This window comes from Gymnoscopelus braueri, assembly GCF_963280865.1.
Source record: "Gymnoscopelus braueri genome assembly, chromosome: 2".
Taxonomy (NCBI): domain Eukaryota; kingdom Metazoa; phylum Chordata; class Actinopteri; order Myctophiformes; family Myctophidae; genus Gymnoscopelus; species Gymnoscopelus braueri.
The window spans coordinates 31,011,226-31,038,986 of record NC_137604.1 but is presented as its reverse complement, the minus strand read 5'-3'; the positions used below and the strand labels follow the sequence as shown (position 1 = coordinate 31,038,986).

At 42.2% G+C, this 27,761-nt stretch overlaps 2 protein-coding genes across 4 annotated transcripts in view; both read right to left on the bottom strand.

The window, feature by feature from the left end:
- Nucleotides 1–288: 288 nt before the first annotated feature.
- gpr108 (G protein-coupled receptor 108) lies at nt 289–14,885 on the bottom strand. 3 transcript variants are annotated; one of them, XM_080444407.1, is made up of 20 exons: nt 14,499–14,885; nt 13,351–13,464; nt 12,310–12,360; nt 11,108–11,196; nt 10,937–11,007; nt 9,780–9,890; nt 9,547–9,737; nt 9,167–9,229; nt 8,858–8,959; nt 8,635–8,768; nt 8,009–8,084; nt 6,725–6,798; nt 6,518–6,635; nt 6,292–6,422; nt 6,140–6,183; nt 5,276–5,302; nt 3,361–3,410; nt 2,705–2,788; nt 2,420–2,541; nt 289–2,290 (listed from the first exon to the last, which is right to left on the bottom strand). In XM_080444407.1, exons 1-20 carry the CDS (start codon nt 14,586–14,588, stop codon nt 2,203–2,205), a joined length of 1,830 nt encoding a protein of 609 aa, XP_080300533.1. In that variant the 5' UTR covers nt 14,589–14,885; the 3' UTR covers nt 289–2,202. The 3 variants fall into 3 exon arrangements, with proteins under 3 accessions (XP_080300533.1, XP_080300531.1, XP_080300532.1); XM_080444405.1 differs by having other exon boundaries at nt 9,547–9,890; XM_080444406.1 differs by lacking the exon at nt 5,276–5,302 and having other exon boundaries at nt 9,547–9,890.
- A 4,868-nt stretch (nt 14,886–19,753) lies between these two features.
- LOC308096774 (calmodulin-regulated spectrin-associated protein 3-like) overlaps nt 19,754–27,761 on the bottom strand; it is a gene marked incomplete at its 5' end in the record, with an annotated part of 17,100 nt that continues 9,092 nt past the window's right edge. Inside the window, 11 exons of the mRNA XM_080444228.1 lie at nt 19,754–21,432; nt 21,663–21,781; nt 21,891–22,006; nt 22,248–22,350; nt 22,956–23,239; nt 23,494–23,615; nt 24,112–26,629; nt 26,787–26,817; nt 26,912–26,973; nt 27,093–27,144; nt 27,264–27,357. Of these exons, the coding sequence (XP_080300354.1) occupies nt 21,112–21,432; nt 21,663–21,781; nt 21,891–22,006; nt 22,248–22,350; nt 22,956–23,239; nt 23,494–23,615; nt 24,112–26,629; nt 26,787–26,817; nt 26,912–26,973; nt 27,093–27,144; nt 27,264–27,357 (3,822 nt within the window). The 3' untranslated portion in view covers nt 19,754–21,111. The remainder of the gene's footprint in view (nt 21,433–21,662; nt 21,782–21,890; nt 22,007–22,247; nt 22,351–22,955; nt 23,240–23,493; nt 23,616–24,111; nt 26,630–26,786; nt 26,818–26,911; nt 26,974–27,092; nt 27,145–27,263; nt 27,358–27,761) is intronic.

Genomic DNA, 27,761 nt, shown 5'->3' with positions numbered 1-27,761 from the left:
GTAATGGTACTGTAAATGGAGAAGCACTGCGTTTTGTAGGCTACTGTAGCTCGTCAGCCATATTAGACAGATGGACCCTGAGTCAGCACTGTCACACAGTGAGAAATGAAGTGAATTAAGGGTGGCTTGGATGGCAGAGAAGCTACTGTTTTTTCTGTAATAATAAATAAATGCACCTGTATTTGGTTCCACAGATGCATATAGAAAACCGCCATGTCACACACTCACAAAATTGTGCAGGAAATCTCCCCCTCAAGACATCCAAGCAAACAAGTTTAATTTCAGACCTTCTTTAAACATCAGCTTTATTTGAACGGTTCACACAGACATCAAACACCCCTCTGTAACAAAGCAAAGCACATGAGCACACCTGCTCAGGGCCCAAGCCCAGCCCTTTGAGCTGCGGTACTAATCTTGTAGCGTACACTACAGTAAAACCCTCAGTGTACATTTACCCATTATGTGAATGAGTGTACAAATGTAAGTGTCCATTTGGTTACATTTGAACCCTCTCAAGAGTTAAACGGACTCTCAGGATTTTACTGCGTTTGTTCATCAACCCCACACAGACCTGTCGGTCCCTGCAGAGGAGTGTCTGGTGAAATCTCAGTGGTCTTTTCTTGATTCCTCCAGCCTACTCTTCAGTCTGTCTCAAAAACCAGACGAACATGATAAAGATTTCCTTCATAACTGACTCATCTGTATTTTGAGAGAAAGGCAAAAAGGGGGGAGTGAATAAAAAGAAAATCTCAAAGCAAACCTGTGTCAATACTGTCTGAGGCACTGTATAGCCCGATTTATACTTTGTCATATGACAGAGCATAAATTAAGCACATCCATGAAGCCTCTATGCAATGTTTATCCAAGAGTTAATGAAGCCCCCCATACATAACCGTCTTTCTCCGTTTTATATTTACAAATTAGCCTCATTGCACGTATTTCTGACCATCCGTAATCAATAAATTATTGGAATAGGTGTAACATCAACAGTCAACACCAGGTTAAAACAAAAAAAAACTAGCAAATGAAAACACTATCATTCAATTCTGTTCTGACAAACGTGAGCCGATTGTGACAAAATAAGCCATCAGTGAGAAGACCAGGAACTGAGGGATGCCCCCTTGATCTGGTCGCTCTATGTACTGTAGCATTTTTGATTCATTCAAAGATCCAACATATCCATCTGCTGGACTTCATCATTACATAATTCTGAACTGAAAATTTTACAGAGATGTAATCGACCTCAAAAGCACTAAATTACAGCAGTGGTCCTTATGACAGGCTGGGGGAAAAATGCCTCTCAAACACACAATAAAATAGTTATAATACTGAAATACAAGAAACATATTTCAATATGAAGTGAATATACTGAAATATAAAACCTCAAAGATATTTCAATATACAAGACAAATACATAACAAAAAGTAAGCGACAATACAGTATATGCGGTGATGGTTGTATGATCAAGATTGACCAGCGGGGCAATATGGGGCAATCTGCAGCACCAAAATGCAAGGTGGGGAATTATACAAGACTGCTGCCTTGATTCCAGATGAAAAGTAATTTGCCTAATACCTGAGTATGGGCTGTTTGACCGCTCACAGGGAAAACAGCTGGTCAACTCAAGTTTTCCCTGCCTCTCTCATACGAACGGCACGCACATATACTCGCACCGCGCACCACAAAAAGGTACAGCTTTAAGCAGCTTCACACAAGTACCATTTAAATAGCCAATATAAACACACCCAAAGCTAAATCTTCTGTAAAATCAATGTCATCTTTGGAGGCAGAGAGAAAGAAACAGGGAGGGTGGGGGTTAAAGAGAGGGAAGAGTGGAAAGAGAGAAAGAAGATCCAATGAGAGAGGCAAACAAATGATAAATATAAAGAACATCAACTCTCCCTTCCATTCTGTCCCAGACTGTTCCATCCATCCGTGTAGTAGGAGCCCCTCTCTTCCTGGAATAAACCATTCTGAGTCTCTGGAAGGAGTGTTCCAGGAAATGGAGAACGTCCAAACAAAGTCTTTTTTGCATAGCCAGACAGTGGGCACTGTGAGAGTGGCCACCGCAAAAGTTTCAAAGAGAAGCCGTTAGTAGGGAGAAGAGCCTTGGTCCATCTACACCCCTTTACACCAGCTGGCATGGAGGGGCGTTTTTAGTAGCAGGTCCCTCCCGACAAAAAGGTACGGGAGGCAACTTGCTCACAAAGTAGACTCTCTCTGGCGCTCGCGTCCATTAGATGTCTTCTTTACTTTAGTTATCCCCTCCAATGCACCTGACTCAGTCACCCTGGAAAACAAGAGACAAAGTGGGCGTTTTTATGACGTGAAATGCACGTCATAAAAAAAAAAAGTTCACTTTACAAAGTGAACATTTTTGGCAACAACACACATACAGACACACAGGATCTACGCTTACACTTCATCCATCTCTACATCCTCCTCGTCCAGGGGAAGCTGGAGGTAGGGGTTGTTGGATGCCGGGCGGAACTTGTAGCCCGTCAACACGAAGAAGATCAGAGTAGACACTTCCACTAGAAACTGTGGAGGAAGAGAGGAGAGTAGATGAGGGATGGACAGGGGCATAAGTAGAGGTTAAAGGACCAGCAGTACTGTGAAGAATTTAGCTTATGACATTGACTAACCAAATCCATGTTTTGTGAAGACAAACAACTTGCTTCCAAATACAAAAACACTGTTTTACCTCATAGCACCACTGCCACTGGAAAGGCACAGTGACCTTGAGCAGAATGGCTATGATCCTTGTAAAGTAGATGTAGCACACAATCTAAAAGGAGAGGAGCGAAATACAAAGCAGAAATTCAATGGATTCAATCTTTTTTTTGGATCTAATACCAAATACCAATTTGGATAAACACAGTGGATACAAACTAGCAAATTCTACATATTTTCTCCCATGACTCTGTACAGGTTTTGATATTTCATGCTGAAATACACTGCTAGCCCAAGCTAGAAGAGTCCCTTTAATGCTCTCCCCAGTTTGGGGCCTTAGGAAGTCAGTTTGTCTATACCAGAAGTTATCAAAATTATGTCTGGGGACCCCCAGGAGTCCTTGAGCTGGGACCAGACAGACACCAGGAAAAGTTGAATTTCACTATTATTTCACTGGCTAGAAGTTAGTGTAATGAGAGAATGTGTAAGGATGGCAATTTAAAATCATAGGTTTCACTGTTAACTCCCCACCTACTTTATAGACAGTTGTAAAATTCTGAACTAAATTTAACAACAAAATCTGGTGGTCTGCTGCATTAGGCAGGTCCCTTACATGAAAATGTTTGAGAACTGCTGCTCTATACTTTACAATTCCCATGCCTCTGGATGGATCCAGTGTCTACTTACCATGACATAGTAATGGCGAAACAGCTTGAGCTTCTCTAAGTTCATGGCAGCTTGAGGAAAGATTACAAAAACATAATAAATTATTATTGGCACTGCAATGCCAAAAAGACATATTGACAGGCTTACGATGTGGAAATGGATTTAAAAGGGTCCAAGTATGGCAAAGAGAAGAGTATGGATTTGGAAAAGGTGTTTTTCATGGCATTTTGAGCAGGAAGTCAGCGAGAGCATAGGCCAATGCAAGTATTTTGTGCGACTCAACGCACACACTACAACACAGAGCTGCTTCTACACCTGTATGTCACTGTCTGTAAAAAATCTTGTCTCTACAGTAAGTGCCTTACAACTGTACCAAAACCAGACATCCATGACCAAATTAGTTTGAAAGATTACAAACTTAAAGGTTTGCTCAGAAGAGCACAAATCAAAGTTCTTGGCAGCTTGAACTTGTATGCCCAAATTATAATACTTAAACTGTCTGATGCAGTAATGCCAAAGTTCATGCAAACTCTTTCTTTCTCTCCATCTGTCTCTCTCTCTCTCAACGCTACTCAATCCGCGGGCAGCATGCGGCCCCTGCTTCATGTCTCTGCGGCCCATCATTAGTGTACTGTATTTTATTATTATTAGTAACTTTTATTTGAATAACGGTTATAAATAACAACTGAGAATGTAGAACTAGAAAAAATGCTCCTCGGAGCACAGGTCTCCTCCGCCAGGTCAGGTCAGCAATGTTAGGAATTCACCAATCAGGATGGAATAGGAACAATCAGATGGATCCGTCTTGATCACTAGACTATAGAGATAATGTGTACTGATTTGCGTGATGTTTGGACAACATTTGTAGGAGTAATATGATAATTCTTTTGTGCAAAAGTCTGCCCCCTGGTGGCGCTATAATAGGGCAATGTTAAAAGGGTGGCATTTGCTCCTCAACATACTGTAGTGCGAAAGTGCGTTCAAAATTTCACCGCAATCGGACACTGCGTTCATGATTTGCGGCATTTCGTTCAAAACGGGCCACTCCTGCAAACTTTAGATTTTGGATGTCAATCTTAGCCAATCAGGATGGAATATGAAAACACACAAACGTGTGTGTGTCACACAGAAAGACAATCCCTACGTAATTTATGCAGGGATCTACACGTGCGTGCAAACGCATGTTAACGAAGGGTGTGTCTGTGTGTGTGAGAGAGTCCTACGCTGTCGTCTTATTAGTACAAACAGCTTAGCGCAGTGGGGTCCCCTAAGTGGTCCACGAAGCATTCGCTGGTGGTCCGTGACCACCTGCCTCAAAGCAATATTGATTTCATTTGATAATGTGCCCATCCCAAGCAACCGCGGGTCAGAAACTACATTATTTCAAGACGACGGGGCCAAAAACGTGTTTCTCTCTGTGAATGAGAACGAAGGGTGTGTGTGTGTGTGTGTGTGTGTGTGTGTGTGTGTGTGTGTGTGTGTGTGTGTGTGTGTGACGCATATCGTGTAGGAGCACTAATAAGTATTGAGCAATAATGTAGTTTCAGAAAAACACAAAGTGTACGGTAAATATGAAAGTTGCAAGCATGAAATGTAGTTTATTAGATTTACCATGGCATGCAGTATTTTTGTGCATAGTGTGGAGGCAGTGTGCTAGCAGTAGGTGGCCAGATAAACCAAGTACACCTTCCTCTATTAGGGTGGCTTGATTATTGTGATGAAAAGGACTGGCTTGGACATTCTCACCTTCATCCGTCGAAAATATACTACAATACTTCAATGTACGACAGTGTTCCGCGTCAAACACCGCCTTTTTACAAGTCCACAAAGCACGACAAAGTACAAAACGTGTTACAGCGCGGCAAAGAAGCAGCAGTCTGTCAACATAGCCAAGCCAAAACTAAAGATCAGTGATAAGCACAGTGTTTCAGCAAACCTGCCGCAGTAAGTTCAGCTTGTCCACCTGAGATCAATGTAAGAAAACAATTCTAATTGTAAGTGGCCAACAAACTGTGATGAGATTCAGCTGTAAGGAAAGCGACATGGTATGACTATTCTATCGTATAATAATTAATTTCAAGTATATTCCGTTTGGGTATATTGGCTTTTCTGAATCATTGCACTGGTTACAATTTGTTCCCATTGTTGTGTTCACATTTTGTGAATGATGCCTGTTTATTTTGGAATTTCATATCGAGGGAGCTTGAAACAAACAAAAAAGATAATAAGAGCAAGTTCCAAAACGTTCTTTTGATTGTTTTGAATAAGATTGTAGGTATTTTATTGTTTGTTCTAAGAGAGTGTGATATGGCCTAATTTCAGCTGAGTATTAACCACTTACGAATTACGATGAACCTCTGATAATTGTCCTCTGATTTATTGGCACAGCAATCTGTTCATTATGGTCTCCACTCTCCTCACATTTTGTGAATAAAGCCTCATTTGTAACTTCATCATTAATCATTCTATGACAATATTTTTTGTTCATTGAGGTTTGGCCTTATAGATGGAAATGTGGCTTTTTACTGTGCGTTTCCTTAACTTTTAGACTAGTCATGTTACAAAATAAAAATGTAAACATCCAAAATAGGACCGACATTTTTAGCTTGCGGCCCTTGGACTTTTGGTATTTTGTTGTGGCTCCTGAGCCATCTTAAGTTGTTAGGACATTGTAAAACACAAGTAAAGTAGTACATAATACACATCTAGCCATTTGTGCAGGAAATCATGGAATTTCCATTTGAAATAGAAAATGTCTGACCAACACAGGGAACCCTGTATTGATCAGGTCTGTCTTTACCTTTGCCGTCAGTGCTAGAGGCCTCTTGCAGGTGACGGATAGACCTGTAAACAAAAATATATATTATTTTATATATACAGTACACACCTCTCTCTCACTCATAAATATATACACACACACTACTATTTTTGGTCTCTCTCACACACACTGACCAGACGACAGGGAAAAGGATGGCTCCACAGCAGATAAGGTCAACAAGGAAGAGGATCTCCTTCCACAAAGCGTACTCACTAGACCCTTCCTCTGTGGACTCAATAATGATGTAGGCCACATTGGCCAGCACCTGGAGGAGAGATACGGTATAATAAAAACCAGTTCCATGCAGATGAATAATCCCCTCACCCCTTATCACTCACACACACACACACACACACACACCTGTAGAGGAATGACAATCATGAAGATCTTCTTCTCCTTGTCAGAGAGGATGTACTTAACGAAAGCCCAGCCAGTGCCAATCAATGCCAGAGTGATGAAGAGGAGCGCGCCCTTGAGCCTGTTCGGTGTACAAATACAATGTCTTGGACAATTCAAACATATTATACATGGAACCCCCTCCCCCCATGCATATGTAATCCTACTTACAGATGAGTGATATAATACATGACAGCCCAGCCTTCAATAGGATGCCCCTCAGTGTTGATGAAATGATAGTTGATCTGAATGGGAGAGGAAACAAATGACACATTAGTGATTCTCAACCTTTAGCCAAAAAATGTAAACAAAACAAAAAACAACAACATTAAATTACATTAGTAATTGTTTCTACTGTTCTTTAAATTATTTAATTGTTGCTACAATGACGAGGAAACATAATAAATGTACTCCTGTGTACTTGTATATGGGATGTAATGTAACAAATAATACAATCTTAAAATGTTAAATTGTAAGGAATATTTTAAACAATTTCAATATTAATTTGCCGCATTATTGATACCAGCTGCGTGTCAACCTATGTTCTCGTTTCTGCAAATTCTGCCTAGTGTAAAAGTCAAGAACACACACACAGACACACACACACTTCTCCTCACTCAACTGGTCTCATTTGCTGCACTTGAAAATAGCTGTCAAAGTGTTATAGCTTGCGGGTGTTGGCTTGCTAAAGATGACAAGTTTGCATAAGCCTCTGCAAACAGTTTTGAGTGACAAATATAAGGCTCTCAGGACAAAAGTCAAAAGATTGTGCTTCCTCTTTCTACATCTCACTATGGGCAGGTGCCAAGTCCTGCTGGAAAATAAAATCAGCATCTCCATAAAGATTGTCAGCAGACGGAAGCGTGAAATGCTCTTGTCTAACATTTCCTGGCAGATGACCGACTCTGGACTTTAATAAAACACAGTGGGCCAACATCACATGGCAGCCCAAATCACCTGACTTTGGAAATCTCACAGCAGCCATCTACCAGGAGATTTTAGAGCACTTCATTCTTCTGTCTGTTGACAATTTGTATTTTCTTCTCCAGCAGGAGAAGGAAACCTACCCACAGTGTCAAAGCTACTAGTAACTGGGTTGCTGACTGACCAATGACCATGGTATTAATGTGCTTGATTGACCTAAACCTCAGAGAACTTATGGGGTATTGTCATGAGGAAGATGAGACACCAGACTCAACAATGCCACTATCAAAGCAACCATGATACCTTAGCAGTGCCACAAGCTGATCGCCTCGATGCCACACCACATTCATGCAGTAATTTGTTTAAAAGGAGCCCATACTAAGTATTAAGTGCATAAATAAACATACTTTTCAGAAGGTCTTCTATGATTTCCATAATAAATCCTTTTTTGATTGGTCTCATGTGATGTTCTTATATTCTTTTTTTTTTAATGCACTAGGGAGTGCAATTGGAGTGCATTAGTGTACTCACACTATGGAAGACCAAAGAGACTGCCTTTGTGAAGGCCAGAGCTGCCATCAGCCAGTGGATCTTAAACACACTGTATCTAAAAAAAAAGAAAAAGGGAAAGATATTATACATTATATTCAGGCATGGTTTTGACTTTTGAGTGTATGTCTAAGTTAACACGCATAAGAAATACAGAAGGAACATATCGTATATTACTTACATATTTACATTATGCCTCTACTGTAACTATATTTGCCCTCCATGGGTCCTCTCTGTGCACATTCAAGCTTACACCAACACAGTATACACTGTGCACTGTAGAGCATTGCACATAATGATATCTACTATTTGTGATTCTGAACAGCAGTGATATCAGTTTAAAATAAATTATGGTGCAAAGGTAATTTTTTCCCCCTGAAATGGTGCCTGGAAGCATCCGCCACGTTACAAAGGTTCTACAGCACTATGATTGCTGGAAGCAGTAATGCCTTACCGACGGAAACTCAGGGGAAAATAAACAACCTTACGCACTTCAGGAAGTTACATGGGATTTACATTTCAAAAATGTCAGAATTACACTGTGCTTCGCAATAAAAAGTATCATCTTCAGAGGGAGAGATAGATAAAACATGTACGTTAGAAAATACCTGTGCTTCATGAGTGTGTACACCCACACCATTGCAGCTGTGAAGAACACTCCAGCCATGCAGATGTAAAGGCGAGAAAGGGGAATTTCTGCTGCTGACAGGTAACCTCCTGGATTCTTCTCTATGACCTTCACCTATATGTCACACATCCTCATTATTATGGCTTACGCGGGACACACAAACACGCACTCAAACACATATAAGTTAAAACATATATGCTTACGTCAAGAGCGTAGGGTACGACCCTTCTAGGATACATGTTCTGGCAATAGTGGAAGTTGAGGTTGTATAGACCCTCAGCCTGTGGGCCGAACACCATGTGGAACTATGGGAACGGGAGAGACCAAAATTATTCTGATGTCTGCTCAAAAATGAAATAATATTGTAAAATGTCTGGCTTATGTAGCATCTCTCATTATATAAACCATACGTAGGTCAAATCCTTTACACCTTTACACATTTAAACATTGCTACGGTGGGATTTGGTTTTTTTTTGCCAACAAATTGAATACGTATGCAAATAATTACTCACGCTGAATTTGTACGAGTCGACTTTTTTAATCAACGCCAACGAGAAGTTAGTCATCTTCCCCAACTAGAGTGAAGCAAAGATCAGCCATTAGTTTTATGCACACAGTTCTCTCTTTCTCACTGTAATATTATAAATACTGCATACATACAGTATATGTACAGTATGTATATACACAGTATACACAAATATATAATATATATACACAGTATACACAGTATATATCCACAAGCTCAAAACGCAGCACGAAGCGACACGTTTGAGCTTGTAGATCTGCTACTTTTGCTACTTTTGAATTTGAATCCTGAAAAGTAACAGTTTTGGACATACGAGTTTCCACCCGACAGAGACGATATACTGCATATAAATAAAAGATCGCTCACCAGGAACGTCTCCTCTGCAGGAGGAGCAGGAGTTTTGGGTTTCTCCACTTCAGCACTCACTGGCTGCAGCTCTGCTGTATTTGCTCCATCTTCGGGTTTTTTGTCTGCTGTATTTGCTCCATCTTCGGGTTTTTTGTCTGCTGTATTTGCTCCATCTTCGGGTTTTTTGTCTGCTGTATTTGCTCCATCTTCGGGTTTTTTGTCTGCTGTATTTGCTCCATCTACGGGGTTTTTGTCTGCTGTATTTGCTCCATCTTCGGGGGTTTTTTCTGCTGTATTTTCTCCAACTTTGGGTTTTGTCTCTGCTGCAGGCTCAGAACCGGTGTCCCTAGTATTCCTCACACCTGAATGAGACAAAGAACCACACAACTGTCATGTGCCTTTGGCATAACAAAGCTAAAAATGTCTCCAGCTGCCCCCCCCCCCACGTGTGACTTATTGAATGATGTAAAACAGCAGTTGCCAAATATCGATTACAAAAATATTTCCAGTAATTTGCCCGCAACAACAGGGTTTACGTGTGATTTTTGACATGTCTGCATGAGAATGGTTGGGTGTTGATAAATGTGGCGGCTAAAAACAATCATTTAAAAATCGGTGGGCAAAACCCCAACGTGGAGAGAGTACCTGCACTGGCACAGGTATGACATTTGAGTGTCTGGTTATTCTTCTTAATTGAGATTACAAATTGCTGCGTTACTCCAGAAGGACATACCTTGGGGAATACTTCAGAAAAGATACCAGCAGTCCTGACAAATACTCTCATGTGCGCATAGAGGTCTTAACACAATAACCGCCACGGTATTAAACATTGTTTGTTATCCCCTTGCCAGCGTAATTACCTTCATCCGATGACATTTGAAACGCCGTGGAGGCGACATTGTATTAAAAAAAAACAAAAAAGGCGGAGGGAAGGGGTAAGCGGAGGGATCTGTGTGTTCAGACGAACCACAACAATCCAACCGCGATCCGCCATTTTTTTCGATGCTAAAAACAGCAACTGAGTTACAGCTGTTTTTCTGAAAATCCCATAGTCAGGGCGGCGGAAGTGACGTTTTTTGGAATGATGTCACATCCACGTGCTTCTTCTCTGGTTGACGATGGATCAGCTGTGTTACGGTGCCTAAAACAGCGTGCCTATTTTTTTTTACATAACGCATTAATGCGATTTGGCGGGCAAGCGCGCTATTTAATAGAACGACTTTATGCGTGTATGGCAGGAGATGTAGGAGGTGTATTGACCAATTTGGCTGCACACAAGTTTGATAAAGCAGGGAAATTATGTCTGGTGCATATGTGAATAATGTAGTCATAGCTGTAATACGTAACTAATAAGCACTGTACAATAATTACAATTGTGGACTAGCTAGAGGGTATGGATGTCACTCACCGTGGTCTTTGGGAGTCTTACTAATTGCTGTCAAGACGTTGTCTTGGCCTCCAAAAGATGTGACATTTACACTACACACAAAAAGGCATTTATGGTTAATATACAGTAGGTATGAGGTTGTCTGTAGCCATTTGCAATATTTTTTTTCTCTTCCCATTCAGATATACACACCTGAGGTGTTTAAAATCAATGATAAAGAGGACAAGCGGCTCATTGTTGGATGGCTTGACTTTGAGTGGGCAAGTATCAGTTTCTTCTGCCTAGAAAGAAAACCATAACACATACCATTAGAGATTTTTTTAAACTGCTGTGTTACAATATACTGTACATTAAAGATGAATTGTCATTACCTACGTTTTCAGCGTGCATTGTGAATAATTTCTTTTGCCAAAGATGTAAATCTCAATAAAAATAAGTTTTGATGCCACAGCTGCTTCTTCTTTCCTTTTTTCCATTTTCAAGGCTACTATTTATTCTTGGGCAGATGATGATTTGATGATTTTTACAAATACTGATTAAGGGGGAAGAAACCCTCGGCTTATTTTGCAGTTTGTTTTCCGGTTCAGGTTAACTACAGCAGGGTAAAACAGGCTAGTAAGCAATGCAGCTAATGAAATAATAACGGATGTGTTTAGGTGCGCCCAGATCCATGGGTGTTCCAATGTGCAAGCATAGATAGTAGTCAACTCAGTATTGTCAATGCACACTGATACACCACAATCTAACACACCTCACCCATTATCAATATGATTAGCTATAGCTGGGATGATTACATGACAGCGTACTTGTGCAGCCTGCCATATTTTTACCCTGCTGTTATTTTTAATCTGAAATGGAAGACAAACCACAATATCAGTGTAGGGTTTCACCCGCCTTTAAATATATGCATATACAAAAGTTCTATGAATTACATGTTTTGTCCACCCCAATGCACAAATTTGTAGTAATGACACCATTGAATAATGGTGCTGCACCAGTGCAGACGGGTACAGAGTTCAGTTCCACTACTTAAGGCCCCTACTACAACCTTTGACCCCAAGTCCATTGAGCATACAGGGCCTGTGTCAGATCCGCGGCCATTCGGAATTATGTTCTAATGGAGCATGGAATGGGTTAACAGTTACACTCTCTCTCGGCATAATATAATGCTATGGTTTTAACAGCCCGAGTACATCTTACTGTTACTGTATGTCTAACCTCCATAACCCATCAGCTTCACTAAATACTAATGTGTCATTATCTCTCACTTAAGCTGTATTAAGCCAGGTATTATGATACTTAACTTAAGCTTTCCATGAATGACAAGGGCCAAAAAATCATGAGTTAGTTGTGATAAGCCTTCTCCTCGTGATTCCTGAATTTAATGTACTTACTGTGTAAGACAGGACTCCATTCACACGAGACTTGGAGAGAGTGAAACCAACCTAAAGAGGGAGATACAAGTAGAGTCCATGACACATTCAAGACCCCTTGATATTAAGCTTTTGACCCTCATGACGTTATATACAGTGTCATATACATTATGAAACATGTTGGGACTGGACACATCACGTTTATAGCAATCTTATTACAAATTGACCTGATATTTCAACTGAAAGAGCAGGAGAAACCAGTATGACCCATTACAACGGAGTGAAAATATTGTGGGTTCACAGAGAGGTTTATTAAAAACTGATAATGACGTTAATGGATGTTGCTGGACTGTGGAATGCAGAAACAGGCAGGATCTTAAAATAGGCAGAATAATACCCATTTCAAACTTGTGCAAATGTTCAATAGTTTTTTTTTCAAGGCAGCAGGTTACGTAAATACAATGTAATTTGGCATAATTGCATTTATCATACCGCACAATTTGATCAAGTATTTTGCCTGGTTTCTTTACTTTGCACTAACGATCCTACAGACACTATTTACAAATACATTCATGTTCTTTTCCAAAACCTATTTAATTACACACATAATAAGAAAGTGATTCCTTCAAATAATGCCAAATTAATCTAGTCACTTTGTTAAATGGTGTAATAACAGCATTTAAGTTAGGTTAGACTTTATTGAGGAGAACCTCATGCTCTGCATTTGACCCATTCGAACTAAATGTATTAGGAGCAGTGGCCAGCAGCACCTGGCCAGCACCCAGGGACCAGATCCATCTCAAAGGTCACATGCACAGGAATGTCCCACCATCCATGTTTTTTGGTGTGGGAGCAAAGTACCAGAGCATCCAGAGGAGGAAACCCACACAAAATGCTAATTCCACACAGAAGGGCCCTGCTCTGGTTCAATCCAATGATCTATTTAAGAGACAACAATGCTAACCAACACTGAGATACCTGACAAATCCAATAAAGCTGGACCTAAACATTGATGCAAACCTGTGCACACATATGCGGACACACACACACGCAGTGACTCACCAGGTCCGTCGGTAGTGCCGTGTCGTGGAGTTTCAGAGATTGCAGATCAACATCCAGGGTACCATTCGCATAAAAACCAAATGTATTGAGATGGACCACGAAACGAGTTTCATTCTGAAAGGGACAGTGAGGGGAGGAGGAGGAGAGGGTTGAGGAGAAGATGAGTTCAAGTATTGATTGATGTACTTTATTTAGTAAGACATGAGAAAAACAGTACATGGAAGTACAGATTCCCAAAACAAGGTCTACTAAACTGGAAGGCTCATAAAGCACTAAGCTTGTTTAAAATGAGATCCCCACGCACACAAATCATGATGACATATAAGAGACAGACAGATATACACACTACTATACAGAACGTCATACAATCAGCTTACAGGTTACTGGTATGAAAAATAAGAAATATGTACAAGAGGAAAAAAAGGAACTGATGGCAGAGAGAAGAACATGAGTCTAAAATAATACTAGATCTCATGTGCCAACTGATAACGTTATCTATGAAATACAACGTACAATGACAGTCATTAAGACCTTTCTAACATTGTAACAAAGGACCCCAATGGAAACAAGCCAATGGCTTTCTTGGGTTTTTTAATTCCTATTAGCCGACCTTGTATTGAACTGTACTTACTTTTTTTCTGCAAACGTTTAATAAAATATTCAATCAATCAGTTAAGTATTTACAGGGTTTTTTTCATTAACCACTTGAACCCTATAGCATTCCTATTCTAAGGAGAACTTTAGCCAACAATAGCAGATCTACAAGCTCACAACACCACGCAGAGCTTGTAGATCGGCTATTTTTGTCAAAGAGAAGGGGAAAAAAGAAGACTAAATGCATAGTAAGCGTATTGACGTATTGTGGTTAATGGTTATAGATGTCTGAAAATACACATGAATCTAACATACACTGATGATAGTGCTGTCAAACAAGTCTATGAAGCTATTTATATGAAATCTATGAAAACGTGAAATCTGCATTGCAACACAATTATATACAACATGTGGTGGGGGGGTCCCTGCTTCATCTCTCTCTCTCTCTCTCAGAAAGGGGGTCCTTGGCCTGAAAAACGTTGAAGACCCCTGGGCTAAGTCGTATTAAACACAACGTCAGCTAACAGATGTTAGCCAACTCAACGTCTCCTTACCATCAGTAACAGCTTGTGTATTCGTGCATCGCATCCTGCCAACGTGAGTAGAAGTAAGCAGAGAACAGACGCTCTCTGTGTCGTAGCCATGTCGCCACTTATTCACCTTTTAACAAACTAACAACCTGCCAACGTTAGCTTGAATCTAGCTAAACGTTAGCTAGCAAGTCAGCTAACGTTAGCCAACAGTATTATTTCCCCCAAACAGCTCCCAAGCTACCGTGTGGTGTGACTATGTGAATGTCTGAATTGATCCTTTACACGGATTTGAAGTATTTACTCTGAATCAAACACGCGTGTGTGAGAATGTCCTGTTTTGGAAAGCGTTGTGTTTTGATAAACGCAGAATGTGAGCGATGTGGAAGCTGGCAACATCTCACTTCCTGGTCCTGGATCACGGTTAATGTTGCCAGATTTTTGTGAGAGAAACAAGCAACCGGGTCAATGAAAACAAGCCCAAGAGAAGCGGCCACACTCCATCCACTCTATATTTTTTTCTTTTACAACTTTGTGAGCTTGTAGATCGGCTATTTTCAAATAGCCGATCTACAGTCTCACAACGTTTTCAAATAAAAATCTTGAAAAAGTAATGTTTTTGAAACATTTTAAATACACAAATCTTGTATGGGGGTCCCTCCCTGGCTGGACAGGCTGGCACAAAATATGTTCAGATCTGTGGCCAAATACATAATATGGGGGTCCTTGACATGAAAATGTTTGAGAACCACTGGTTTAAACAACATTAGGAAACAAGCCCAAATAAGCAACTACACTTTAAAAACAAGCCCAATAAAACACAACCAGCAAACTACCAATATTTACAGGCAACTTTACAGAAAAACAAGCCCAAAGTAGCTTATAACAAGAGGACATGGCAACGCTGGCACGGTTTTCAAAATGATCAAGGTAAGGTAAAAAACCGCACAGTGCGGAAGTGCGGTCAAACGAGCAGTACAGCAGTGTAGCCGTGTCCTCATCATGCGTACACTACAGCACATAACATGTTTTGTGTCTTTTTTTGTTTTGGTTTTCTTATTATCACTTTAAAGTCTTGTTTTCTATTTTTTTTTGTGTGATTTTTTTAAATCACAGATACAAGCTTAACAGCTTGTATTGAACTTTGAACTCGACGTTACCTTACATTAGTGAGCCTTGTCTTATCCATAGGTCTTATGGTCTTATCACGTGGTGTGGGGTTTTCTAAAACAATTTCTGGCTTAGGAAACTATCACGTGATCCGCGTACACGTCAGATGTAGAGTTGTCACTAGATAGATGGCCTCACTAGGTTAAGAAAGGACAGTATTTCTGACTGTCCTGATACTTTTAGTTTTACTCAAGTAAAACCTGTGAGTACTTTATCAGTGGTGGATGAAGTACTCACAGTTTTTACTTGAGTAAAAGTATCAATACCACAACAATGTAGAAATACTCTGTTTACAAGAAAAAGTCCTGTATGCAACATTTACTTGAGTAAAAGTTTAAAAGTATTGGCATCAAAATAAATGTACTTAAAGTACCAAAAGTAAAAGTACTCATTATGTAGAATGTCCCATTTCACAAGTGTTCAAAATGTATACAAATCTTTTGAAAAGCAGATCAAGCTCACAACACGTCGCTTTTGTGACGCGTTGTGAGCTTGTAGATCTGCTATTTTCAAATAGCCAAAGTATATAGATTAATTGGTTAATGCATGTGTTGTAATAATAATGTAGTGGAGTAGAAGTAAAAGTACTGAACATTTTAAATACTCCAGTAAAGTAAAAATTCCTCAAATTTAAGTACAATACTACATGTGCTTAGTTATTTTCCACCACTGGAAATGATTCAACACCCCATTCCCCATTGCATTCCCCAGATCATTATTATCCTAAACTTTAACCACCCATGCCATTGAAACAGTGGCTGTTAAAAAAGGAAATACGTATAGTTGATGCTCACCCACCTCCTCAATAAGTCAAGTCGCACCTTTTACAACATTTTTATGGAATAAGTTATGGTCTATCTATGGAAGCAATTAAATTGGAAGTTTTAATGGCACTATTATTTTAGGTCATAAAAGCAAGGCTCCAGACATCCCAAAACAAACTGGTCAGGTTACTACTTGGCCTCACACCTACAACTCATCTAACCCCTGCTCACTTTGCTAGGGTGGGATGGCTCAGGGTAGAGGACAGAGTACAGCAACTTGCAATGGGCCTGGTCTGCAAGATACACTACACCACAAACACAAAGACACCCATGTACCTGTCAAACTACTTCAGAAACGTTAAAGACGTCCACAAACACAACACCAGAGGGAGCTCCACAAATCACGTTCAACACAGATTTGGCTCAAACAAGGGGTTACATTTGTTCTACTGCTATGCCACCAAATGTGGAGTCATAAAAAAGTGTTTTTGCAAACTGTTAATAAAGTATTCAATCAATCAATCAATCAATCAATCAATCAATCAATCAATCAATCAATCAATCAATCAATTTCGAGTGCCTTGCCACTTAGTATTGTTGCCCTATGAGAGGACCAAATTGGAAATAAGTATTTCATTATACTTCATGTGTTATCCTTGGTATGATTTCTATTGTGTTTTTACTTGTATACATTTTATTAGTTTACACACAGAAAATCTGAATATACAGCAATGGTAAAATGAAGGTTGAACACATTTCTTGACATTGTAGGCCTATGTTTAAAAACAATGTCAACAATGAGCCTACAGTATACAGTAAAATAGATCATCCTGCGAAACACACTCAACAGTGTAAATTCAGTGCAAATTAAGGTCTTATTCTGTACAGATATTGTAAATTCCCACAAAACATCCAGCGCTACAGATGAATGCAATATTCTGCTCATATTTTATCTAGCAAACAAACAGCATCTAAAGTAATCAACATCTGGATAACATAACAAGCCTCTATCTAAATAGGCAACACAAACGGATGATACAAATAAATAAGGAATATATGACGAGATGGAATCTGAAGTTTTCAGAGTGCAGTGGAAGGTGGGCAGAAACTCTGCAGTCCTGCCCCGGGGGTAATTCCACAGCTTGGGTGCAAGGAGGGAGAAATTCTAGGTTGCTTGGAGTGTTGGCCAGGATGCTGTATAGGGATAGGAGGAACGTCACGTCCTGTGTTAAGTGTGCAGGAAGGAGTGGGCCCGCATCACATCTTGCAGTTAGTATGCCCTTGGTTGCATTGTAGGTCAAGAGGGAAGACGTGAACTTCTTGAAGACCAGGTGTGTTGCAGCATTCTGCATCTGTTGTAGAGGTCTGGAAAAGCTATATAGGCTACTGTATAAATGTAGTCCATTTAGGTAAATTGTATGACAAGTGACAAGAGCTATACAGACTGCATTTTTGTTTAGGTGATATAAACCAGAGACAGTACCAAGGTTGGCTACCATTGGTCAAGGCAAATTGACTAGCCTAAAAATAAATGGTTTTAAATATAGAGGACCAGTTGTGACTGAACTTTGGCCACTGGAACAGTTTTGCATAAATCACAGGGTTCACATGAGGACAAACGGTTAAAATATTAATATTCTGTTCAGTGTGTACACTTCTGAGGAAATGTGTACTCTATATGCAGTATGGCTTCCCAGATTTAATCTGAAATGACATAATCTAAATCTTCCCATTAAGCTTTTATGGGGGAGACTGGGGAGTTTAATGTACAGTAGTTGAGCAATTTTCTTTTCACCATGTAGCTGGGAACTTGACAAAAGCAACATCACCACATTTTCAGTGGCACATTGACATAAAATAGCACAACAGATGAGTTTTGAGTGCAGTTTGTCCATCACATCAGAGAGCATTCTCCATCTCCATCCATTTGTAGCTTTTACACAGTCATGTTTTATTCAGTCATTCAATGGCGTAACATGACCTCAGCTACATTACCAAGTGCATTAGGGCAAAGTAGCTTCAGTGTAGATACGTTTATTAACTTGTAGTGTTGCTACTGTAGCAACTTATTTTGAAAGAGAGCTTTTAGTGTGCTTCTACATTTTAAAGTAGCATGCCCAACATTATGTGCATGAGGCAGATCCATCCAATGGAGAGCCATGAAGGGAATACATAGAGCCAGTGCATATAATGGGTCAAATAGAGGCCCAGTGGTACCATTACAAATTTGACAAAGCCATAACCGCCTACCTAATTCAGACAGGTTTATGACTCCATATACATTAGGAAAGGAGGACATCATGCGTTTTGAAAAAAGGGATTTGGGAATAAACACTGGGAGAAATTGAAATCAATTTGTGAATTTATGAAAGTGACGCCCAAATGCTTTAAACTTGCACCACCTTTTTTGACTGGCATATTGACTGTCAATTTGAGAGATACTTTGTCAAATATGTTAAGGCATGTGTGCACTTTTTCCTCTAAAATGGTGAGTAAGCTTTAACCTGTCCTCTCAGGCTTTATGATACCCAGAGAGTGCTGTGGGTACCTAATAGTGTCGATGCTAACAACAGATTAACAGTCTATTTGGAGGGAAATAAACTGAGCAAAGTGTATATTAAAAGGCATGTGATTATCTAACCTCCAGGGTAGAAGAGTGAACGTCAGGCCAAATACAAATTATCTGAAATGACACCGGTACAATCAGTACCATAAATATAAGGTATAAAGGTATCTTTAATTAAAATAATAATATCTGTAATTGAAGTGTGTCCTTCCCTGCTATAATTAGATAATTTGTGCAAGTTCAAGTAATCGCGATAAAATATCCCGCTCGTATTCCATCCTCTTCATAATGTGGCTTAAAAAAGGTCTGCAGACTGAATGTCGAGTTGTAATACAGATGCAATCACCATGTAAGTACTGTAAGCCTCTTGTGACCTTTTTGTCCTTAACACACATCACTTTCAAACTACAATCCGTACGTTTCATGTCCTACCTGAGATTAAAACCCAGTACTTTGGACCAAACATCTACCACTCATTCAAGACAGAATCCCTGCTTGGCATGGGGTGATATTGTGCTTATGAGCTTGATGCAGTACTACTCGTCAATGAGTAGGTGTTCTACTCAACACCAGGTTCTAAATTACTCAGTGGAAGAGTATAGACCACCTCTTCAACCTCTGCAGACGTGCTAGTTACTGTAGGCTGTATTAACATACTAACATGTTTATTCATTAAAATAAGTTACGGATGGCAGCTTTTAATTCTGTATCAATTTATTGTGCATTGAGAATCATTGCAGACTGTGAATACACTGGTGATTGAGCAATTCTGAACCTTTGATATACCACCAGTGGTTGTGGGCATATGCATGAACACACAACCAGCCATGTGTGAGACACAATTGTTTTATCAAGCCTATCGTATCATAAGGGCCACAACCCAAGTGTAACCTCGCAACATTAGCAGCAATGTATGACACTTTTACATTTACCATTACATACCTCCCCATTTCACTATTTCAAGCCACTTAATTAGCATCTGATGCTAATAGAAAGGCTTGTCCATATTGACCTTAAACCAATTTTCTTTCAATGTGCTATCATCATGATACTGTTTAAGGTTTTACAATATAACCCTTAATGCTCTAGTCATTCTGACAACCAGATATATTTACAGATCTTTGCCTTTCTGCTAACAAGGTCCATTCTAGTATTCTTTAGAATACACTGCTTCATATCAGTTATGGCTCGCCCTTGTTTTACAAAAGAAACCTAAAAAAAAATGTGCTTTGATCTTGCAATGACAAATCAAACTCAGAAACTGTACAAAATAAAAAGTCCTGCAAGTCCCTCTGACACAATAATGTGTTTAAAAGTTTGTTGTGTCTGTTGTTTGGCTAAAAGTCAATAGAAAACAGATACCCTGGTATCCAACAAAAGACTACAGTCCACTCTTGCCAAGTGAAGATCACACAGTATTCTTCCACCTTTGTAAGAGTCAGTGTTTCTAAATAAACACAATTTATGGTGGAAATCTTTCTTTTCTACTGAAAGAAAAATGACATTGTTTCATTATATATTTCAAACAATGAAATGATAAATAATTGTATGAATAAAAGGATTTGCCATGGGTATGATAACCGTTAAATGCTCAAAACAAAGAAGAAAAAAAAAGATGTCCTACGGACCTATAGGAAAAAAATAATATTTTCATGTGTTTCAAAATGATGCGTGATAATCAGCCAAAATATGTATGACAATAAATGTATTTGAACAATACATTTTCACATATATTTTTCATCCCATTCACGAAGGTCCAAAGTATGATTTTTTGGCTGTTTTGTTTGTCTTTCTTTTCATATTATGAAACATATGAAACAAATTTTTTTCTTTATACAGGGATGAGTCTCTGGGCTCTTCGTTAAGGAGGAAGGTGCTGTTGGACTTTTTTCATGCACAGAAATATCCTATATTAAGCATTTTAAATCAAATTCAGGAGCAAAGAGAGGAGTTAAGGATGTGTGTATATGTTGTGTGTGCACGTGTGCTTGCATGCGTGCGTGCGTGTGCGCGCACGCGCGTGTGTGTGTCTTTGTATGACTGAATTTGCATACATCTTTGTGTGTGTAAAAATAGCTAGACGCATGTTGATACATTTGATATGTATCTCTACTGTATGTTGTGTTTTGTCATGTGCTCATTTGGACACGGCAGCCTTCTTAGTAACGCTCGCTCTCCTGGTTCCTCCGCCTCCTCCTCCGTGCCACAGGTGACCTGGGATAGTGAAACCGTCCACGCTCATGCCCAAGGTCTTGGAAGGGATGGTGCTGAACTGCTTCCTGTCTGAGCTGTACTTGTACATGGACTCCACCTGGGAGGAGCTTATCATCCGCGGACCCACGCCGGTCAGTCGTACGAGTTCCTCCGTTTCAGGGTTTGACGTGTACACGCCGCGGAACTGGCAGCTGGCATCGCGGAACAGGACGAGGAAGTGGTTCGCAGGGCTCTTCTCCATCTCCTGAGGATGGAATAGAACAGAGAATATGAGAGTCAGAGAAAGTAAAATAATAGAGTTTGATATGCGATGGCTGTTTGTATCGTGGTCATGTTGAAGGGTAACTATAGCTCAATGCTCAATAAAGCACTACATTAACCATTACATGGTTTGACCAATATCATGAACATAATACAAATGATCAAAGTAGCCGGTAGTATACAGGAAGGGTATGCAGAACTGTAAATCTATACCTCAACTATCTTGTTTTTCTGTGTCTCGTTGACTTTGCCAGCCAGACAGCAGCGAGAGAGAGCACTGTGAATGATGAATTTGTTGGACTTGAAGCTTGGCTCTTTGAACAGCTTTGGTCCTGCAAATAGAAATGCACACACACCCATCACAAATACATTGTGGCAAAGACATTATTTATGCACGCAAAGGCAAACTAGTACACACAAACTGACAGATATGTGTCCTACCAGTGTACTCAGGAGCAGGTGAGGTGCCAGGCTCGGACCCAGTCTCCCAGTCCTTGTCTCCATTCCGATTGGTCAGCGGGCTTGGTGACATACATCGTGCGGGCGAAGCAGGACGGCTGTTGGGAAAGAGGTAAAGAATCAGAATAGCTTAATTTCATCATTCATGAGTTGAACTAGAACACAATTTTACCATGGCTAATAAGTGAATAAATTAAATCAGACAATAGATAGGGACAGGAAAAAATAGGATACATACAATATGAGACATATAAGACAAGAAGAGCGATTTACAGACTAACAGAATGATGAGAATCTCACAGGGTTGAGACAAGGTCAAGTGTTGTACATGTTGTCTACCTGGAGGGTTTCTTAGTGGGGTCACTAGCATTGTTGTCAGGCTCATCAGACGTGGCTGCCAGGTTGAGGGAAGAGTGAGAGTACACCTTAGTCAACTTAGAGACTGGAGAGAGAGAGAGAGAGAGAGAGAGGAAGGGAGGGAGATTAAAGGGAGTGTAATCTTTTGATACCAAACAGTATGATCAACAGTAGAGTATGAACTGGTCCATAGTCTACATCATTGGTTCTCAAAGTGGGGTCCGGGGACCCCCAGGGGTCCTTGGGGGGGTACGAGGAGGTCCCCAGCAAAAGTAGTTAATATACAGTAGTATCACAATCATTAACCACTTTAATTTATTGTTAAATTGGTTGCAACTGTAATTGTATTCTTGCTCTGTAAAGTACTTTGAGCTGCATTTCATGTCATGAAAGGTGCTATACAAATAAAGTTTATTATTATTATTATTATTATTAATCAATTTATAAGTTGGCTATTCAAAAACAGCAGATCTACAAGCTCACAGCGCGTCACTTCGTGCCGTGATGCAAGCTTGTATATTTGCAATTTCTGAAAAATATTGAAAATGTTAGGAACATTTTGAATTTAGAATTCTTTTAAAATAAATCTTCTCTTCTGGGGGTCCCTGGCACAAAACATTTTCAGATGGGGGCCAAATACATTTTGGGGGTCCCTTGACATGACGTTTGAGTAGCACTGGTCTACATTACCCGGAGTCCCCTTGGCTGGGCTCCGAGACAACTGGCTCCCCTCTCTGGTCATGCTGCGGGGCCGTGAGCGAGCCTTCTTTATGGCAGCCCGTCCTTGAGAGGCTGGTTTTTGTTTCAGCACTTTGTCCAGGTCAGACATGATCCTGAGCTGCTGACGGTGTGCGTACTCCTTCCGCGTGAAATCGCCCCAGCGAGCCGGTGTGGCTGGGGGGGTGGGGGAGGGGGAGGTGCCAGCAGGAGGGGTAGGGCATGGAGACCCCCTCTTCTCCTCCGAGGAGACCGGTCTGGAAATCGGGAAACCGTTTTTTGATTTGATGCTCTTTGGTGTATATTATTAAGCTCACTTTATATTCTGACGTTTATATTAACAGACATACACATTCAAGCCTGGGTATGTCAGATTCAAGACCTTATATCTGATGTGCATGTGAGTGTGTGTGTGTGTGTGTGTGTGTGTGTGTGTGTGTGTGTGTGTGTGTGTGTGTGTGTGTGTGTGTGTGTGTGTGTGTGTGTGTGTTTTTATACACTTGTGTGTTACCTGTTTTCCCTTTCTTGTTCATACAACTGTCTCCTACTTTTCATCTCCTCAGCTCTCCTCTGCTGTCTCTCCAACAGCAACGCTCTACGCTGGGCCATCTCATCCTCACTATGCACCTCCCCCTACACACAAAAATCATACATATCATCACCTACAGTATATGTCATGTCATATCATACATATCTCTTGTAAAATGTTGATTATAAAGTGTTCTTATTTTTGTATTACTTTACTTAAATTTTTACCACATTTTTCTCCCCAATTTAGTAATTCTTCGCCCCACACACATTTCTGTGTTGTCACTGCTGCCCCCACCAGGAGGACGTAGATCCTTCGTCCTCCCGCACAACACTCCCCGCTGACAGGTGCTGCCCCAGCCCGTAGGATTACGTGCAGTGCCAATTATCACCCTCCCTGCCCTGCTTCCCTCCCCCGAACATGAGCCAATTGTGTTTGTGTGTAGACACTCGACATAGCCGGATGCACCACGGTGGATATGAAACCCACAACCGCCGTGGTGATGGGAAGCTACTTATGTTTGTATTATTGTCACAACAAGTTGCATAAATGCAAAATGAAGCTCTTCTTTCCCTTTCCTCCTCGAATGCACACACTCACCCTAAAGAAAAGACCTATTCCTCCTCGTGTCGCTGATTCACTCAGTTCCAAAGCATCCATCTGTCTTGTCTGTTGTCCTTCCACTTCTGTTTGCTGTTCTGACGCCCGCGTAGATTCCATTGCCACGCCCCCTTCTTCTGTGGAACCTGTAGGTTCCGCAGCCCGTTCACCGGTTGGTTCCGTGGTGGATTCCGCAGTGGATTCCGCGGTGGATTCCGCATGGTCGCTCATAGAATCTGATGAAAACTCGTGCCCCTCATCCGTTGGCTCGTCGCTGCCGCCCTCTGGCTCTCCCGGGGACAACAGCGACACCTCCATGATGCTGCATTGCTTCCCCGCTGCTACTCCTCTCCCTCCTCCCACCTCGCCGCCTGCACTGTACGCAACAGAGATAGAAACAGTCTCACTCTCAAATGAACACTCAGAGGGAGCGCCAGAGCTGCTGCCTCCGCCAATGCTTCCGGCAATGCTTCCGCAGATGCTTCCGCCGACGCTTCCGCCTGCTCTCCTGGTCTGGGGAAGAGCTGCCAGGCTTCCCGCCGCAGCTGCCGCCTCCCCCTCCTCCAGCTCCAAGCTGAACTGGGTGGGCGTCTCGCTGGAGCTCCCCGTTTCCGAGGCGCTCTCCTCAGGCTGCTGTGGCTGCCGGGTGGCCTGGGGAGGCTCCTGCGGGGTGCGGGGTCCTCCGATGCGGAAAGAAGAGGAGGTCTGAACCTTACACTTGCTCGGGGACACACGTCGCAGGTGCGGGAGGGTATCCACGTTCTGTGGGGGTGTTAAGACACGGGCGAGCGGGGGGAACTTTAACTCGGAGGGACGCGGGCGCGGTTGGTGCTTTGGGCTGCGAGGGGTAGAGGATGAGTGGATCTTCGTGCGGGGGGCAGGGCAGGAAGACGACAAGGGGATGTTGGGGGAAGCTGAGGAGAGATGAGAACGCCGAGAAGGCGATGTGACAGAGGAAGGGCTATGACCAGCAGGGATGAGCCAAGCCTTACTGGACACCCTAGGTGTAATCTTAGTCGGGGTGCGAGGTGGAGTTTTGGTTGGGGTGCGGGGAGGGGTTTTCGGTGGTGTCCCGAGGTTATTAGGGGCTGATCTTGGGTTGTTCTTGCCTGTAGTTCTCGGTTTACCCATAAGCTGCTGCTGTTGTTCCGTCAGTTTCTGCATGTCCTTCTGCAGTGACTGCAGAGCTTCAGTCAATTTGTGCACCACTTCATTGTAATCTGCTGCTATGGCAGCCTCCCCTACTTTCTCTGGTCCCTCCCCTACTTTCGCTGGTCCCTTCTCTTTCTCTCCTCCCTTCTCTTTCTCATTGTCCTTCCTCGTTTCCACAGAGAACGTGACTTGCTTCTCCAGGCGAGGCGGAGGTTGGCTATTTCCCTCAACGGGTCTCTCCTTTCCTTTCTCTATCTCCTTTTCTTCTGTCTCCTTCTCTTCCTCCTTATTCAGGTGCTCCTCCATGTGAGTGAGGTGCTCCTCCAGGGTGAGGTTGTCCGCCTCTGCTGCCTCCCCTCCCCCCTCGCCTTGCTCTCTCTTCAGCTGAAGGAATGCCGTTTTCCCCAGTCTCTGCCTGTGCTTGGCAAAGATGGCCTCAATCCGTCTCTTCTGGGCTTCGATGCTCCTGCGTTTCTCCTCCAGACGGGCCCCCAGCTCCCAGGCCTCAGAGCCCGGCTCGGGGCCTCTGTGGCCTGGGCTGTCCTGATGGCCAGGGCCCCCTGCTGGGGTGGAGGGTGTGTGTGGGGTCCCTGGGGTAGTGGGGGTGGAGACTGACTCCTCCCCTGGAGCAGCCGGTTGTCTCCTTCTACTGTCCCGCCGCTCTGCAAAGCTGGTCATTCGCAGGTTGTTGCCGTTGCTGTGGCCATTACTGGGGCGAATGTTGCCTGGGGTGCTTCTTGGGAGGTCGTCTGATGCTTCGGAAGAGTCTATGCTGCCGTCCCGTAGTACAGAGTCATCGTCCCGTGACATATCAGAGGCTCGGTTGGGCCTCTCCCTCCTCCCTCGCCTTCCTGTGTCCCCCACCTCTCCACCTACGGGTCGGTAGAACATTCCGGAGCGGCTGGGGGCGGAGCTACTGAGCTGGGCGGAGTTCTCTTCAGGGCAGTGGAGAAAGAATCCAGCAGGGGCTCCCTCTGGACGTAACCTGGGCTCTGGCCTTCCCCCCGCCCCTCCTCGTCCCCCTCTTTCCACATTCACTTCCGGCTTTCCCTTCCCTCCGTCCTTCCCCCCCTTCCCCGACGTGTGGATAATCTGCGGTCCCTCCTCGATGGTGGGGAGCTCTCCCAGGGGAGGTGTGTGCGCTCCCCGTGAGGAGCTGAACAAGTGACTGAGGTCCTCTGGGGGGCAGTAGGGGATGCAGGTCATCCCCGATGATTTCACAGGGGATGTCATAGCGGCGACACCGGTGGTCAGGCTGTCAGTGCTGCCAGAGCGTAGGACAGTGTTTATGGGGTTGCCCATGACGATGTCGACATCACTGTCCAGGCCAAAGGGAATGCTGAAAGTCACAGCCGAGAGAGGACGACTGGAGAGAGGTAGATGGATGAATGGGAAACAAGTAAAAGAGAAGAGGGAGAGGAGAGACAGAGTGAGAGAAAAGTGTGTTTGTTAAATACAGCTATAATATAAAAGTAATAAAACATCCCCTACATAAACTGTGTCAAACTCTAAAGTGTAGTTACCTGATTTGCTTCTTGGTCCATATTTTGTTTTCTGAAATGACAAATAAAAAAACAATATCTGAAAGTATCTGAAAATGCCATGCCAGAAATAAGTCTTATTTCCCAAGATCCCACTCGTTTCTTACCAGGTGACATTGGGGAGGAGATGGGCACAAAGGGCTGTTTGAAGATGAAGGCAGGCGAACCGCTGTAAAAGGACAACACAGTTATACCATGGACACCTTTTTACCAGCAACACATTTGCTGGTAAGTGGTAAGTTACTGAAATGTGTCATTATGGTGATGGTGGTGGTGGTGATATGATACCTGTTGCTATTCCCACTGACTGGACTGGTGCAGTCCAGCAACCCTGTGGCATCTGAAACAGACAAAAAAATCACAGTCATTTCACTGTCAGGTCATCAAGGTGAAGGATCAATCACTCAACATATTGCGCGTATTGGTACCAAAACATTGAATGCAATGGAAGCTAGAGACCTGTGAGGTCGACTGGCTGTATGGGGTGGACAAAGTCAGGCTTCTGAACCTCAAAGCACTCCAGCAGCTCAGCCATGAAGCTCATGATATTCACCTGAGGAAAAGAACAGTTTCCAAGTGCAATAACTGTGCAGGTATTTATCTTGGCGATGATAAGTTTATGTACCACATACTAAAATGTATTGTCGCTGTAAGCACATGTATTCGAACCATGGTCTCCCACCAAACCAAACATCTACCATTCAGTCAAAAGAATCCCCCTCAGCCAAGAGGGTAATTACTGTAGGCTCCCGGGCTTCACGCAGGGCTGCTCTGTGACATTTGTAAGCCTTGTAATGTAGTCTGCCTACAGGCATTCAGTACATTAATTTGTCCTAGACTATTTTTCCTCCTGGCTCCCTAACTGTGGCATAAACTCCCAATTGCAGTCAGAACTACAGACTCAGTTTTCCACCATAGTCTGAACTCTGAAGATTCACCTCTTCAGACTCCACTTCA